The sequence below is a fragment of the Cucurbita pepo genome, chromosome 13, assembly GCF_057944985.1.
Source record: "Cucurbita pepo subsp. pepo isolate OVF chromosome 13, ASM5794498v1, whole genome shotgun sequence".
NCBI classification, from domain to species: Eukaryota; Viridiplantae; Streptophyta; class Magnoliopsida; order Cucurbitales; family Cucurbitaceae; genus Cucurbita; species Cucurbita pepo.
Window position 1 is genome coordinate 1,033,691 of NC_141810.1, and position 17,372 is coordinate 1,051,062.

Genomic DNA, 17,372 nt, shown 5'->3' on the forward strand with positions numbered 1-17,372 from the left:
TTTTACTTGCTGTTGAGGCCATGCTGTGAGAAAACTATGCAAACATTTCCCATTACATTAATAAAGATGTTGAACTATTATTCGGTTCACTTAGACTCGTCTTGTTCGGTTTCGCTGGATAAACTTTCTGGTTTAGTTTTCAAGGTAAGTATTACAGCCCAAGCGCAACGCTAGCAGACATTCTTATCTTTGAGCTTTCCTTTTTTAATTTTCCCTCGAGGTTTTAAAACGTGTCTGCTAGGAGAAGTTTCCACACCCTTATTAAGGAATGCTTTATTCAGCTCTCCAACTAATGTGAAATCTCACCATCTACCCCTTGGAGGCCCAATGTCATGATCCTACTTTTTCAATCATGTGGCGTCGTGATCTTGACACGCTCACGACCAACCTTAAAGGTTAGCCCCATATATATTTTTGCCCCGACCTTGTGGCTTCATCGGACCTTAGACGAGGTTTGTCTTCGTCAATTGAACATCGCTTGTGCGGAATCCTAGCTTGTTCGACCACACACGCCGCCTGCGCATGCATGTTCAATCATCTGCGACACAACCGACTTGCCTCTACACTAGGCCAAGTCATTCGGATTGACCTTGCCTCTGCTCGGGACCAAGGTCTCTCAATGCAACATCACGTCTCATCTTATCATCTCGATCCCCATTGACATGGCCCATATGTCTTGACGCCATCCTGAGTCTCGAGGTGTCGTCGGCCATCACAACTCGCTCGGTCATGCCATTGAGAATGGGCCCATGTGTCGCTCATCTCATTGGGACGCTCCGAACATCCATCCATCCGAGTTCTATCGAGGCATTGGCCCTCCCGTGCCCATACCATGTCATTTATGGATACCGTACCAAATAGCGGGTGTATGTAGCAACCTCCGACACGTGGGCTGGGGTGCAATACCGGCACACCCGTGCCGCCTAGTACTGTCCTTGAAAAACCCATTTCAGAGGAAGTCGGTCGAGACACTTGTGTCTCGACACGCTCGCTCGCGCTGTGACACACGTATGTGCCACAAGGTAGCTCGGTTAGGCCACAGGGCCCAGGGGTGGTGGAGAGCTGACCCCATGGTACCCCCTATATTATATTTTGAGCAATTTTTAATCCATTAGGCATAGACATGATTTTGGCGAATGGTCCATACGGTGCCATGGAGCGCCCATCCGGTGTCCGATTGACACCAAATTTGGCGAGCATTCACATTTCGTATGGACGGACTTAACTCTAGAACCGTATGCCCGAATTCCTTCCGGAACCTTGACTTTTGAGGTTAAGGCCTGGGACCCTACCCGACCCTTCAACAAGCCTATCTTTGTCTCTCTTGTCTATTCAATGTCTCTATTTTCCTTATGTCTCGACTTGTCCTCAATGCCCACTCTATGTGGTGTGTTAGATGATGCACCGTTCTCCTCGGTCGCATCATGACACTCGTCTAGGCCCTCGTGTGGCCGGATGGGCGCCCACTTGAGGGTCACTACTTTTCTTGTTGCAATGTGAGGGTCACAACCTACTCTCGTCCTGGCTGGCACACCGCCCGATGTTTGGTTATGATACCATTTGTAACAGCCCAAGGCCACTGTTAGCAGATATTGTCCTCTTTGGGCTTTTCCTTTCGGGTTTTCCTTCAAGATTTTAAAACGCGTGTGCTGGGGAAAGGTATCCACACCCTTATAAGGAATACTTCGTTCTCCTCTCCAACTGATGTGAGATCTCACAGTAAGTGAGCTTACCCTCAATATTAAGCTAGAATTTGAATAACTAAGACTAATTTAGGATTTGAATGAGAGTAATCCTGATAGGGTCGAGAAAGATTTAATAGAATTGATAGTTACTACCTCTATCAACTCCATGCAACTTCTTTTTGAATGGTTCAATGATAGGAACTCCAAAGTTAAACATGCTTGACTTGAATGAATTCTACGGTAAAAACTCGTGTTGGTTTGTAGGAGTAATCTTTCACTCTTAAAAGTAGTTCAAATCAAGTAGTTAACGTGATCATATACCGGGGAGAGTATAAAATTTCAATATACAATAAAGTTAGAAGCTTTGCGTGACACCCTCTCGCAATTAAGGAAGTGGTTGAACAGCATTTAATTTCTGCCCCCACAGTTCTTATTTCAATTTCGTGGCAGTTTTTGAGACCAAAGAAAGCAAGCCGACTCCCAATGCATCACAATGGACAACGAATTCTCATTTGAATTTTCAAGCTATCCCTCTAATTCATCATATTCCCAATTTAAGTTTATAAGCTTAGGCATACAATCAGAACCTCTCTATGGACCTCAGAAGAACACAAAGACACGACCATAACCTTGTCGGTTCAGAGTCTTAATTCTTTCTTTTGTTCTTTCTGTCCACTTTCAAGGTCTCTTGTTAAGGTTCTTATGTCTTCTCTCTCTGTATTGTTATTCATAGCTCAATATGGTTAGCCATGGAGATGGGGAAAGATGGGTTTTGAAGTTCATGGCTTTGTGATTGCAGATGATGAACAGATTTGGTGTTCTTGTTTCTATTTCCATTGCAGCTTATGCAATTAGGCAGCTCACAATCAGATCATGGAGCTCATTAATCTATTCAGGTTTTCTCCTCTTTGTTTCTCTGTTTTTCTCAACTGTCTGTGTTGCTTCTTTGAGTTAAGTTTCTTATTGTTTTATCCTACATAGAAAATGGAGAACACACAGAGAAGAACCTACGACGACAGCGAAGAATGTTCCATGTAATGTTTCAGAAAACCAACTTTGAATCGTTTAAATGCATTTTGTACTACTTTTATAATCCTCTGCATGACAGGGCTTGGATGAAGAACAAGAAGAACAAAAGGAAGCTAATTCAATGAATGATCTTGAAGATGGTGATCATGATCATAGTTTAGATGAACTTCAAGAACATCTACCACAAAACAAAGTGGGTGAAACCCATAAGATTGAAATGGAAAGGCTGCTGAAACAAGTGATGGAATTGGAGGAGAGGAAAGTGAAGCTTGAAGGTGAACTGCTCATGTATGATGATATCAAGAACAGTGAAATGGATATCATGGAGTTGAAGAAGCAGCTGGAGGCCAAGAATGATGATATCAATAAGAGTAATATCACAATCAGCTCTTGGCAGGCTGAGAGGAAGGAGCTACAAGAAGAGATAGTGAAGGGAGCATTGGTGAAGAAGGAGCTAAGGGAGGCTAAGGGAAAGATTAAGGAGCTGCAAAGGCAGATTCAGGTGGATGCAAACCAAACAAAACAACATTTGTTATTACTCAAACAACAAGTTTCCACTTTGCAGGCAAAAGAGGAAGAGGCCCTCAAGAAAGAAGTAGAACTTTATAAGAAGATGAGAGCGGAGAAGGATTTCGAGGTCGAGATTTCGGTGCTTAAGCGGAAGAATCGAGAGCTTCAACACGAAAACCAGGAACTTGCCTCTAAACTAAATGTCATGAAGGCTAGAATCACAACTCTCACTAAGATGACAGAGGTTAGTAGCTTAAAGGGGTACTTTTGTGTATTGTATGAGCTACTTGTTATGATCGCACAACAACGCACACACTCGATCTAGATGAACACAAAGAACAAGAGAGAGGTTTATATTGATGACTTCAGGTAGATACAGTCTACAGAAAAGACAAAAAGACAAAAAGTACATTTTCAAAGCACGGTCTAAAATATATATCTATTTACCACAATTGAATAACAGGTTGAAACAATAAGCAAGGAAAGAGAGGAGGCTAAGAAGTTAAGAATTGAGAATGAGGGTCTGATAAAGCAACTTGAAGGGCTTCAGATGAACAAGTTTAGTGAAGTTGAAGAGTTAGTGTACCTTCGTTGGATCAATGCTTGCTTGAGGTATGAGCTTCGAGACGACGACGAAACACCGGCAGGCGAATCCGTTCGTTATCTCAATAAGAACTCAAGTCCAAAGTCAAAAGAGAAGGCAAAACAACTCATGTTAGAGTATGCAGGAACAGAAACAGATTCAATTGATAGTTCAAGGAGCAGAAGTAGTAGTAGTTTCAGTGAGAAGCCTAATTTGATCAGAAACAACAGCGAGTCGAGTGGTGTATTGTCGTTGTCGATGATCGGTTTGAGCCACGGACGGAAGGATCGTTTAGAAGCAGTGTTGGCTGTGAGGGCTGAAACTTTAACTCTCTCAGAAGTCATCAGATTGCAGGTTTGTTCAAGAAACTCTGTTAACTCTGTTGCAACATCATTCAAACTTATGTCTAAAACAGTTGAAGAAAGTCTAGAACAAAGAACATTATAAGTTGGGGTTAGGGAAAGGCAGCAACTTTCCCCATTAAACTTACTCAAATGAAGATGAACACAACTTGTTTTGATTTAGATACTCAATATATGATGATAGCAAAAGTATGATATTGAGATCAACTGTTCTAATGTAAACAGATATGTGTTCTTGTCAATATATAAGTTTGTATATGTTCTAATGTAAACAGATATATGTTCTGCCTGAATTAAGGTTTGAGACTCAACCCAACCCGACCCGACCCGACCGTAAGTTAATAAGCTTGATTTAGCAAAAGAAGTTATTAATTTAGAGCAATTTTTTGTGAAGGAGAATTGTTAGCGGTGGCTAACTTGTCTGCTCTACTGTAAGTACTCATGAGATGTATGCTCTTTACACGTAACAACGAAGAGAATTGAAAAGTTAAGTACTTGAGGTTTCTTTATTTCAAAAAGATCTCTCCCATCACGTTGTTCTTTTTATTTCTTTTATTTGTTTCGACATATTTCGATCGTGGTCATATCCAACAGAGACTTGATTGTGGCATTGACAATGGAAGTTGCAGAAGTGTTATGGCTCGATGAAAGTAAAACGTACATTATCTAAAACCAATTTTATACTTATTTGAACCTGATTTGATATCAACTTTGTTTTGAGCTCTAAATTTTTTAAAATTGTGCTATCATTTGATGTGAGAAAATATATTGTTAACGACCTCGTTGAATCGATAAGGACGGTTTTTTTACACCAAATCTAAAACAATTACCTTACAAAAAACTAGTAGATGAGATATATGACCCTTGTAACTTAGCAATCATTGAATTGCTAATAATTAATGGACTAATGTCTTTAAGCCTTTTAATATTCATAATTAATCAATAATTATAATTAGTGTTGGTCCACTTAATTATTATGTAGATGAAAATTTGGACTAAAGACATCTTAAAAACGTCTTTTAAAAGTACATCGACTAAATTTTAAGAAGATCATCAAATCAAAATACTCATCTAAAATGATCAATAAGGTGATCAACAAGAAGGTTGATCCGAGCGATCAACTAACCTAAAGATCAAAGTTCATATACTCGAAACACTCATAAGAGAATAAATATTTAAACATCTAAGTCTTGAGGAAAATGATTAGTGCCCAAAACAAAGGCTATGTACACCACAAACCCTATGTCCACTTAGAAGATCATAGTGAAACCACTACCAAACTCACACCCATGCTTGGCTCACACTCATACTCATACTCATTATGATGGTATCTCACTATTCTATCACTCTCTCTTTTTGCCTATCTTAATCATTCCCACCACTATCTTTCCATCAAACCATCTCATTATAATCTCATACATTGATGAACTAATTAAAGATTATAAGCGAATCTCTTCACTAAATACAAAAACAAGGGTTTAGCTTGATTCATTGATAGAGTGCAAATTAATGAACATGGTTACATTTATATGAATTGGGTTATCATTAATTGCAACATATGGTTAAATATATGCTAGAGGGGCAAGGTGGGTACCAAACTCATCACTTGCACTGCAAAATTTGCCTTTTTTGTTGCTAATCTTCAAAGAGATGTGCAATTTAGCTTGCCGTCTCAGCTACTCCTTATCTCCTTTAATACTCATTCATAATTACTCATGAATATAATTAATAATTACATATATGATCATAAAAAAGAATATTATTTTTTTTTAATATCATTCCTCAAATTCACATTGTTGTCATCAACAAAACTTGCTTACTTACCAATAAGTAGAAGCTTATCTCCTTCCTCTTACAGGGGTTATTTGATCCAACCCTTAAACAACAAACCATATCATGATTTCCACACCATCAAGATCATCAAACAACATGAGTATTATCATTTATGGAACAAACAAACAATTCAATTTCAAGCTTTAACTATCAACCTTTTCTTCTTTTGTTGAATGAATGCATCAATGGTGCAACGGGTTTGGACCGGTTGGGACTCGTCGCTTCTCGACACCGTAGCGGGGATCGATGTCGTCGTTGTCGTCGGTGACGGGATGGGAATGCTTTGCAGGTCGATTCGTTCCGTGGTGATGGACAAAGGGGGTGAAGTCTACTTTGTTGGCTAGTACCTTCCTTGTTGAGGAAAAGGTGATGGTTGGTGATGGTTTTGGATTGAATTTGGGTTTGAAGAGGTTTAGTTCATGAAGAAATAAGAGGAGAAGAGAGATCCAAAGTAGGGTAAAAAGGAAGTGGGAGATTTTGAATGTCATGGAGGAGGAAGGAGAGAGAGAATAAGAAGAAGGGTTTGAAAGGGAAGCATGGAGCACTAAAAGCAATAAGAAATTGAAGATCAAAGATGGGTTTTTTATGTTGTTGAGTGGAGAATGACAAATTTAATGAAATGGGTTTGTATGAAAAGGTTAGGGGAAGCTTAAAAATGCTACCTTTTTAAGGGTAGAGGAGAGAGAAAGTTTCTTAGAGATAAAGGAAGACAAGATTGTTTGAAAGATTTATATAATAAATGGGTTTGGTTATCAATTGTTGTGTCCAAAAGGGTGTATGATTTGAGGCAAACCCACACGCCAAATTTAGTTTTTGAGTGAAGTGAAGAGGAAAAAGAGAGGTGGGGAAGTGTGTAATGCATTTGTTTTCCAATGGAGGAAGCAAAATGGTTCATATTTTGAAGAACAAAGCATTGGCAATGTCACATTTTATAGAGCCGTCAAGGGAAAGACTACTTTTAAGCTGTGGACAGCTCCCAATCTTGATTTGGACGGGTGGCCTTTAATCCAACTTTTGTGTTGAAATAGGTTTTTGATGATGTTTGATATTTGTCATGAAAATCTATGTGGGTTTCAAACATGAGGGTACGTACACGGTCCTCTTTCGGGCTTTTCCTCAAAGTTTTAAAACACGTCTATTAGGGAGAGGTTGCTTCATTCCCCTCTCCAACTGATGTGGGATCTCACAATCCGTCCCCCTTGGGGTCCCAACGTCTTCAATGGAACACGGTTGGGTGCTTGGCTCTGATACCATTTGTAACAGCTCAAGCTCACCGCTAACAAATATTATTCTCTTTAGGCTTTCCCTTTCGAGCTTTCTCTCAAGGTTTTAAAACGCATCTATTAGGGAGAGTTCGCTTTGTTCCCCTCTCAAACCGATGTGGGATCTGTTCGACAACTCCATAAGCCTCAGAGGAGGCTTCTAATGTACTTTGTTCGAGGGGAGGATTGTTGAGGATTATTATTGGGAGTGAGTCCCACGTTGGCTAATTTAGTGGAAGATCATGAGTTTATAAGGGAGGAATACTGAGCAAAGGCATGAGAGCTTATGCTCAAAGTGGACAATATCATACCATTGTGGAGAGTCCAGGGTCTCACAATCCACCCTCCTTGGGGGCCTAGCGTCCTCGCTGGAACACTGCCCGTTGCCTGACTCTGATACCATTTGTAACCGTCCAAGCCTATCGCTAGCAGGTATTATCCTCTTTGAGCTTCCCTTCAAGATTTTAAAACACCTCTCAGCTTTCCCTTCCGAGCTTCCCCTCAAGATTTTAAAACACCTCTACTACGAAGAGGTTACTTGGTTCCCCTCTCCCACCGATGTGAGATCTCACACAAATGGTTCAATGAGAGCAAGAATTTCTAAAAACATTTCATTTTTTCAGAAGAAGAGTCATGACCATGCAAGAAAGTCCCTCCTTCCATTGTTCGTTGATTTTCTAAGATCTAACCTTTCGTTTCCCTATTAAAGAATTATATTTATTCGTACTTCTATTCTTCTATCTACATCATATGTATAGAAAAGTAGTCAAGTTAATACCTCACTTGAAACTCTTGTGATATGCATCTGTTCATATTAGAATCAGCCCATTCATCGTAGTAGGGATCATGGGTGGGTCACTCCCTACCTTGCCATCGCTACCAAGTAACAATGAGATCACGTTAGGGTCGATGAAGGACTTAATTCTCCATTAACAACTATAAGATATCTTATCTTATAAGGTATTCTAATTTCTAATCCCACCAGGACGACCGAGTAGACATGTTCTTTCTCGACCGATTCTCGCATCAACCCTATTAATAATTCACATCCCAACACAACCTATAGACCTTGAATGATCTATATATGATATAATTTAGAACTCGACACGATGTTAGGTTGAGTTGTAGGGTTATTATCGGTGAAAGGAGTGGAGGTGATTGGGGCCAAGGGGGTGCCCCTTACCCTTATCCACTTTTTAGAACATTCAAGCACATACATGTTTCTATACTTCTCTTTAATTCAATTTTTGTTAGATCAAAACTTATTAAGTAATTATTAAAGATCTTTTTTTTTTTTTTTTTTTTTTTTTTTTTTTATATATCTAAAAGAGTGTTTTTTATATGCTCAAAATGTTCGAATAATGATATTTCATTGTGAAATCCCACATCGGTTGAAGAGGGAAACGAAACATTTCTTATAAGAGTGTGGAAACTTCTCCTAGTAGACGTGTTTTAAAACTGTGAGACTGACGGCGATATGTAATGGGTGAAAGTAGACAATATCTACTAGCGGTGGGCTTGAGCTGTTAGAAATGGTATCAGAGCCATACATTGGGCGGTGTGCTAGTGAGGACGAGCTGACCCCTAAGGGAGGTGGATTGTGAGATCGCATATCAGTTAGAGAGGGGAATGAAGCATTCCTTATATCGTGGTGTGGAAACCTCTCCTTAGTATGTTTCGTTTTAAAAATCGTGAGACTGACGATGATACGTAACGAGCCAAAGTAGATAATATCTGCTAGCGGTGAGCTTGAGCTGTTACATTCATCCATTTGACCATTAATGACATTTTTACCATGAAATGTATGCTATCAATGAGTAATAGATGTTGATATACGTTAAACGCTAACATAAACATAACTCAATTGATTAACACAAGTTCAAATCTTCAAATCCTATTTGTTGTCGTTGGAGGATGCCGAACGGGTAAGCATGCAACCGAGGCAAGAGGAGCAAGAGAAGAGCGACCACAGATTTGGAAAACTTTTAGAAATTCTTATTTTGGTTTGATTAAGGTTGTTGTTTTGGGACATGTCCCAAACCAACTTTTCACTGTTTGGTAATGAAGTGTGAGAGTAGTGATGAAAAGGGCTGTGATGGGAGGGGGCCAGAGAATGGGCATTTGATGAACTTGTTGATAAGTCATTGTCTTGCAAAAATGGAATGCATTTGGTCTCTCTTACATATAAATCATATCTCATTCCTTTTGATTTTGTGTGTTTGTCACTTGCAAAACCCACCAACTACTCTTCCATGCCATTTGCTACACACCATCCTCGAATCATTCTATCTCAAATTTCACGATTTTAAAACACGTCTACTAGAGAGAGATTTCCACATCATATAAGAAATGCTCTATTCCTGATTTCAGAGTTCTGTTCCAGTGCTCAAGTGCACGTTTATCCAAGAAACAAGACCTCCTTCATTTAAGAAAGCTACACCTTAGGGTCTAGAATTCTGGCATACTATATGTAACAGCTCAAACACACCGCTAGCAGATATTGTCCTCTTTGGTCTTTTCCTTTCAAGTTTTCCCTCAAGATTTTTAAAACGCGTCTACTAGAGAGATTTTCCACACTAGTATAAAAAATGTTAGGTGGGATCTCACAATCCATCCTTCTTCGAGGCCAGCGTCCTCGTTGGCACTCGTTCCACTCTCCAACAGATATAGGATCTCACATCATGACTCAACTCCAAGCCTCGGCCATTAGAAAAGCTTACTCTTTCGCTTTTGATTGGTGTCAGCTTTGGGTGTTGTGATCATTGGTTCACTTGTTTTTTGTGGAGTAAATGTAAATATGAGAGTGAAAATTTGAAGAGTAGAGAAGGGTCAAAGAAGGGGGAGAGAGTGTGACAGTTGGTCTTACAGTCAAACAAAGCACTGTCTTCAATGGAGGGTAAAGCTGGGAGTACAATGGCCTATATCCATCTCTCTCTCTCTCTATCTCTCTGAAAAACAACAGTCTTCAAATTATTGTCCTCTCGTGGCTCTGCCACTCGGGTTCATCGGGAGGAACCCGAGTTAAAAATGACGTGGAGTTGAACGACATTAAGACATGGGTTATAAAGCAAAATTGAGTAGGAAGGAAGAGAATATATACCAAGTTGTTAGGGTCTCCAATCCAAGGGTTCCCTTTATGTTTGGTAGGTGAGGTTGATATCATAGCTTAACATTTAAGCCCACAGCTGTGTCTCTAAAAAGAAACAACAGTAATATTGATAGGTTAAATATCTGAGTAAGCTGTCCCAACCTCAACCCACGTGAACTGTCCCCCGTCAGATGCTGCTGCAGTTTTGTGCTTAGTTTCCCTAATTACTTCCTTTTATCTCTCCCTCGCTTTCACCTGCCATTGCATCCACACGCCCTATGCCATCCTATCATTCCTATCCACTCACTCCCACACTCCCCTCCCCTCCCCTCCCCTCTCTCTCTCTCAATTTTACTTTCAAAATCTTAAACATAGCGTTTTAAAGTTAATTATTGAGAATAGATGCGAATATGTTTTCAAACCCAAATGGGTCTGTGAGATCATACATCGGTTGGAGAGGGGAACAAAACACTCCTTATAAGGGTGTAGAAATCCAAATGGGTTTGTGAGATCACACATCGGTTAGAGAGGGGAACAAAACACTCCTTATAAGGGTGTAGAAATCCAAATGGGTCTGTGAGATCACACATCCGTTGGAAAGAGGAACGAAACATTTCTTATTAGGGTGTAGAAACGTGGTTTGTGAGATCCCACATTGGTTGGAGAGGGGAAAGAAGCAATCCTTGTAAGGATGTAAAAACCTAGTTTGTGAGATCCCACGTTGATTGAAGAGGGGAATGAAACATTCCTTACAAGAGTGTGGAAACTTGATTTGTGAGATCCCACATCAGGTAAACGAAACATTCCTTACAAGGGTGTGGAAACTTGGTTTGTGAGATCCCACGTCGATTGAAGAGGAGAATGAAACATTCCTTACAAGGGTGTGGAAACTTAGTTTGTGAGATCCCACATTGATTGAGAGAAACTTCTTCCTAGTAGACGCCTTACATTCCTTACAAGGGTGTGGAAACTTGGTTTGTGAGATCCCACATCGATTGATTGAAGAGGGGAACAAATAATTTCTTATATGGGCGTAGAAACTTCACCCTAGTAAACGCGTTTTACAATCGTGAGGCTAACAACGATACGTAATGAGCCAAAACGAACAATATTTGGTTACGTTGGAGTTGCATCTCTCCTGTAGTTTTGCTCTCCCTCAACACAATCATAAAATAGCTTTCTCTTTCCCAAAAGTGGTCTCATTCATTATTTTGAAGGTAGATAATGATAGGTTAACAACCTCCTTGTTTCTACTATTTCAATTACGTTTAAATATTCACAAATCCTTCTCTATCTCTATCTCCATCTACACCTCTTCTTTTCATTTTCATGATGAAACAAGACATGTTTGGTTTAGATCATGTAAACCCCAGCTCAATGGATCAAGAACATGAAGAGAACTCCTCCTATCTACATTTCCCACATCCTTTTCTCGACGACGAAGATCTATTTTTAACTCACTTTTTATCCCAACAACAACAGCAGCAACAACAACAACTCGTCAGTAGCGGAGATTGTTGGAAAGAACAAGACCAAGAACAAGAACAAGAAAAAGCAGACGATGTTGGACATGATCATAAGCAAAATTCAGAGAAGAAAGGTAGAAGAAGCTTGGAGGTGAAGAAGAAGAAGAAGAAAGGTAGTAGTAGTAATAGTAATAGGAAAAATGGAAGCTCCACCACAAAGAGAACAGGGAAGAAGGACAGACACAGTAAGATCTGCACAGCACAGGGCCCAAGAGACCGTAGAATGAGGTTGTCCCTTCAAATTGCAAGGAAATTCTTCGACCTTCAAGACATGCTAGGCTTTGACAAAGCTAGCAAAACCATAGAGTGGCTTCTCTCACACTCAAATTCAGCCATCAAGGCTCTCAAAAACAACAACAACAACAACAATAGCGGGGTTAGCCACGGCAGCGCGTGCTCCGGGTCGAGTGAGGTTGTGTCAAAACAAGACGCTGGTGGTTCCATTGGCACTCCCAAACACAAAAAGGGCAGGCAATTACAAACAATTGGTAGAGAGTCAAGGGCTAGGGCAAGAGCCAGGGCAAGAGAAAGAACAATGTTGAAGAAATCTCCACAACCCATTTCCATTTCTCAACATTATTTGAACTCAGATGAGACCCATTTGGAAGATTGCCCTAAAGTTTTTGCCTTTTCTGATGATCTCTCATCAATCCACACCTTTTTCTCAGGTAATATCACCACTTTCTTGCCCTAATTCCTTTTTCTCATTCCACATTACTCAAATTACCCTAATTTATTCATCAATTCCTCTATACAATCAAAAACCCTAATTCTTCTTCTTCTTCTTCTTCCTTTTGTTTAATTTATATAATAACCTAAACATTATCCAATTGGGTTTCTGCCAGGTTTCGTTTGATAATCATTTAACTACGTGCGATGATACTTTTGTTTTTAGTGTTCTGTTCTTGAAATTTATACTCGTTTTTCCTTATTTTCTTCTTATTATTTTTATCTTTGCTTAAGAATATTTGTGACGATGTTAATAGAAAATTGATAGCAAAACAAAGATACATATGGGTGAAAATAGTGTTTATAAGCGGAAATTTAGTTTTTATTAAATGGGTCTTTAGATTATCCAATGGTTATCAAACGGGTCGATTTTAGTTCTTGAAAATAATACCTGTTTTTCAATAATTTCTTTACAATAACTTTCATCCTTGTTAAGGAAACATAGGAGTTTATAGCCAAATTTTCAAATACAATTTTTTTTTTAGTTTTCAAAACGAGTTCGTTGATGTCTTGCAATGTCTCGATTGAATCTTTATCCGTCGAATTATTGACATATAATTCTTTGGGTGAAATTTAAAAAATATAAAAGGAAACAAAAGAAAATTTAGCCAATTTCTGAAATTCAAATGATGGCTCAACTCTTATTAGATTGAATTCATTCCTATTGTAGATCCTATTTAGCCCTCCTTTTTATCCTATACAAATTGTTGCTATTACTATTCACTCAAAAGTGAAAGCAAATTACCTAAAAATCTAACCCCAAATCATAGAGCTACTATTGTCTCATTTTTTTATATTGAGGGACCAAATACACAAAATTTTTGAAGTTCAGGGACTAAAAAATGTTTCGTTCCCTCTCCAATAAACGTGGGATCTCACAATCCATCCATTTGAGGGCCCAGAAAACGCGTTTACTAGGGAGAGGTTTCGACACTCTTATAAAGAATACTTAGGTTTACCTAGAAAATGGTCTCTACGTCTCTACTAGGAGGAGATTTCCACACCTTTATAAAAGAATACTTGGGTTTCCACTTAGATTTGCCTAGAGAACGTGTCTACTAGGGAGAGCTTTCCACGCCCTTATAAAGAATACTTAGGTTTCCACACTCTTATGAAGAATACTTAGGTTTGCCCAGTACTAGGGAGAAGTTTTCACACTTATAAAGAGATTCGCCTAGAAAACGCATCTACTAGGGAGAGATTTCCACACCCAAGAATACTTAGGTTTCTACACCTTATAAAGAATGTTTCGTTCATCTCTCCAACTAATATGGGATCTCACAATCCACCCCTCTTGGGGGCCAAGTGTTCTTGTTGGCACACCGCTTGGTATCTGGCTCTGATCATTTGTAATAGTCCAAGCCCACCGCTAACAGATATCGTCTGCTTTGGTTTGTTACGTTTCGTCGTCAGTCTCACAATTTTAAAATATGTCTAGTTAGCGGAGGTTTTCACACTCTTATAAAAAATGTTTTGTTCTCCTCTTCAACCAATATGAGATCTCACACTAACAAACTTTGTAAGATCATAATTAGTCCAACACTACGTATAATTTTAGACTAAAAAGTCGGAGATTTGAATCACGACCCACAACCGAGATGCACAAGTTAAGTTAAAGATGAAGGAGGGTTAGGGGTTTTTGAAGATGTAGAGTGTTCACAGGTCTGTCAAAGTCAAGTGGGAACATCTTACGCCACTATGATATCAAAGTCATGGTGTGCAGCGTAGCCCTGCTGAGCTCTGGGCTCCCTCCTCTTCCTTTTTTGACTCTCTTTCCCCAACCCATTTTTATTCCTTCAACCCTACAATCCCCATTTCTTCCTTTTCATGCACCTAAATCTGTGCCTACATAATCGTTTACATCAAGACTTTACCTCAATCGTTGGTGTTTGAAGACGTAGGATACCTTGTTGAGGATTATCGGGAGGAGCAGTCTCACATCAGCTAATTAAGGGAAAGATCATACCTTTTGGAGAAACAAAAAACAAAGTCACGAGAGCTTATGCTCAAAGTAGTATTCAGCCCGTCAGTATGCATTCTGTTAGGCTATGGATTATAGGAAGAAATGTAGTTGAATGAGACAACAGGTGGGTTACACGGTCCATTGTGCCGAGATGTGAGTTGCAGGTGTGGACAATATCTTACCACTGTAGAGGTTCATGATTACTAAAATATTATCAAAATCATGCCCTTAACTTCATTATGTCAATAAAATCCCTCAAATGTCGTACAAAGAAGTTGTGAATCTCGATAAGTGTCGAATAAATGGTGTACTTTGTTCGACGGGAGGATTGTTGAGGACTATTGGAACACCATCTCCATAAGTATGAAACCTTCTGGAGAAACCCTAAAACCATGAGAGCTTATACTCAAAGAGGATAACATCGTACCATTGTATTCACAAACAACAACATGTTAGGTTGTTACAAACGGTTGTTCCTTAAACTTTGCAATTACTTTAACATAATGAGAACATGGGAAGAGAACAAAAGTTGTTGTTGTGCATTTCACATAGAGAATATAATAAAGTAGAAATGGTTCTAAGTGTTGATCGAGTCTGTCTCTTGTGTGGAAGCCTTTCTTATCACCAAATGCATTTTATCAAATCAACACAATGGCTTTGCATTTTGCTATCAGGTTCTAACACGTTCATTGCTACCAAAAAGCATTGCATACACGTTTACACAACTTAACATCTAGTCCTATTAAAGAGATGCCTATAAACTCTTTATCTCTTGCTGTTAAACCTTAGGGTTGGTGTCATGTTTTGGTATCTTCTCTTTAACCACTTAGTACAGATGTTACCGAGCACCGAAACCTAATTGTTCGTTGTGGCTTGTTATGTATAGCTATCAGCCTCATGGTTTTAAACTGCGACTTCTAAGAAGAGGTTCCACACCCTTATAAGGGATGCTTTGTTTTTCTCTTCAACTGATGTGGGATCTCACAATCCACCCCTCTTGGAGACTTAGTATTCTCGGCACACCGAGTAAATATTGTTCGCTTTAGCCTGTTACGTATCGTCGTTAGCCTTACGATTTTAAAACGCACCTACTATGGAGAGGGTCTAGCCCTACTCTGACCAGTGTCTTGCAATGTCGGGTGATTGGCTCTAATACCATTTGTAATTGTCAAAGCTCACTGCTAGCAAATATTGTTAGCTTTGACCCATTACGTATTTTGATCAGCCTCACAGTTTTAAAACACGTCTCGAAGAAGATAAGGATAAAGAATATAATCTTGGTCTCCGACCCCGTTTAGCTAACCAAGAGAAATCTCTCATCCTTTCCTCCTCATTCATAGTCGTGTTTGTAGCGAATCTCCACAAGGTGTGGTTGTAGGAGTTAAATGACAAGTCTATGACATAAGTAAGAACATTTTTTAGGTTGGAATATTTTGAGAAGCATATGAATGTTTTGCTCAAAGGTTATTGGTTTAAACCTAGGAGTGTTTGTGGCATAAATGTCTGAGCCACCACCAACTTTTGTAAGACCTCAAACTGTGTCGAAGGCTAGAGAAGAAACATGATATTTGGCATTTTTTTCTGTCTTTTTTTTTTTTTTTTTTTTTTTTTTTTTTTTTTTTTTTTTTTTTTTTTACTTTTGTTTCCCCAAATCGTCAGAAAAAGCAAATTCCATAAAATCTGTTTGAACAGAATAAAATCTTGGATGGTGGGTTTTAATCATAGATCCTGCTCGCATATGTAGGCAAATCAAAAGGGGCCGTGTCCTTGTAACCTTGTGTGCTAGATTATAATCCGAGTAGGAAGAAATGACAACTAGTCATATCCTATATAGTACATTTTGAGACATTTTAGTTCTACCGAGTGTAGACATGATTTTGGTGACCGGTTATACACTCCATATTGATACCTCTCCTACTTGTCATTGTTGGGTTATGGCATGAGCTCGGCCATTGATACTCATTCTATGCTATTCTCTCAAAAATTTCATGAACTCACTTGAAAAGATAAGTATAGCTACTTGATCAATGTTGGATGTCACAATTATATTCTTATTACAGTGGGATAATGATTATGCTGCACTTGTTATTGTCTAGCGAATATGAGAAATTCGGATTTTGCGGATAACGTCGGTGCATAATCAAGCATCAAGTCACGTTTGAGAGAAATGTATTAGAAAATGTGAGCGAGGAAATACGTTCAAAACAATTTGAAAGAAAGCAATGTTATAAGCTAAAAGCGATTAAGCCACAACAACGGTTTTGATAGACTATAACTTAGTAGGAAGAAGTGACAAATAGTCATATGCCCTCTAGTATATTTTGAGACATTTTAGTTTAGTGGGTGTAGACATGGTTTTGGTGACCGGTTATACACTCCATATTGACCCAACATGAAATAGTAAAGGACAATCTAAGATGAAAACATGTAAAAGGGGTTTGGAATGGGCATGCGACCATGAATAACACGTCTTGGACAAGTATGATTGAGATATCCGACATGTAGCTGTAGGCAACATGACTTGGACAAGTATGACCGAGACATCCAACATATGACCATAGGCAACACGACTTGGATAAGTATGATAGAGACATATGATATATGGTCATAGACAACACGACTTGGATAAGTATGACTAAGACATCTGACATGTGGCCATAGACAACACGACTTGGACAAGTATGACAAAGACATCCGACATGTGGCCATAGATAATACGCATTGGACAAACATGACCGTGACATGGATCGATTGAAATTTGAATGAATTGAATGGACTTAATAATTGGGCTTCATAATATAT

General features: G+C 39.0%; 2 protein-coding genes and 1 long non-coding RNA gene across 5 annotated transcripts; 2 read left to right on the forward strand and 1 right to left on the reverse strand.

The window, feature by feature from the left end:
• The first annotated feature begins 2,201 nt into the window (after positions 1-2,201).
• Positions 2,202-4,480, forward strand: LOC111808634 (protein CHUP1, chloroplastic-like). Of its 3 annotated transcripts, none has more exons than XM_087116879.1 (5): positions 2,202-2,317; positions 2,485-2,581; positions 2,667-2,719; positions 2,794-3,468; positions 3,688-4,480. In XM_087116879.1, exons 1-5 carry the CDS (start codon positions 2,279-2,281, stop codon positions 4,252-4,254), a joined length of 1,431 nt encoding a protein of 476 aa, XP_086973005.1. In that variant the 5' UTR covers positions 2,202-2,278; the 3' UTR covers positions 4,255-4,480. The 3 variants fall into 3 exon arrangements, with proteins under 3 accessions (XP_086973005.1, XP_086973007.1, XP_086973006.1); XM_087116881.1 differs by having other exon boundaries at positions 2,213-2,368; XM_087116880.1 differs by having other exon boundaries at positions 2,219-2,381.
• A 1,430-nt stretch (positions 4,481-5,910) lies between these two features.
• LOC111808037 (uncharacterized) lies at positions 5,911-6,899 on the reverse strand. The gene is made up of 2 exons (XR_002817016.2): positions 6,158-6,899; positions 5,911-6,045 (listed from the first exon to the last, which is right to left on the reverse strand). It is a non-coding gene; the product is annotated as an uncharacterized LOC111808037 (long non-coding RNA).
• A 4,527-nt stretch (positions 6,900-11,426) lies between these two features.
• On the forward strand, positions 11,427-12,715 carry LOC111808635 (uncharacterized). The gene has a single exon (XM_023694750.2). It carries the CDS (start codon positions 11,682-11,684, stop codon positions 12,570-12,572), a length of 891 nt encoding a protein of 296 aa, XP_023550518.2. The 5' UTR covers positions 11,427-11,681; the 3' UTR covers positions 12,573-12,715.
• Positions 12,716-17,372: the final 4,657 nt, after the last annotated feature.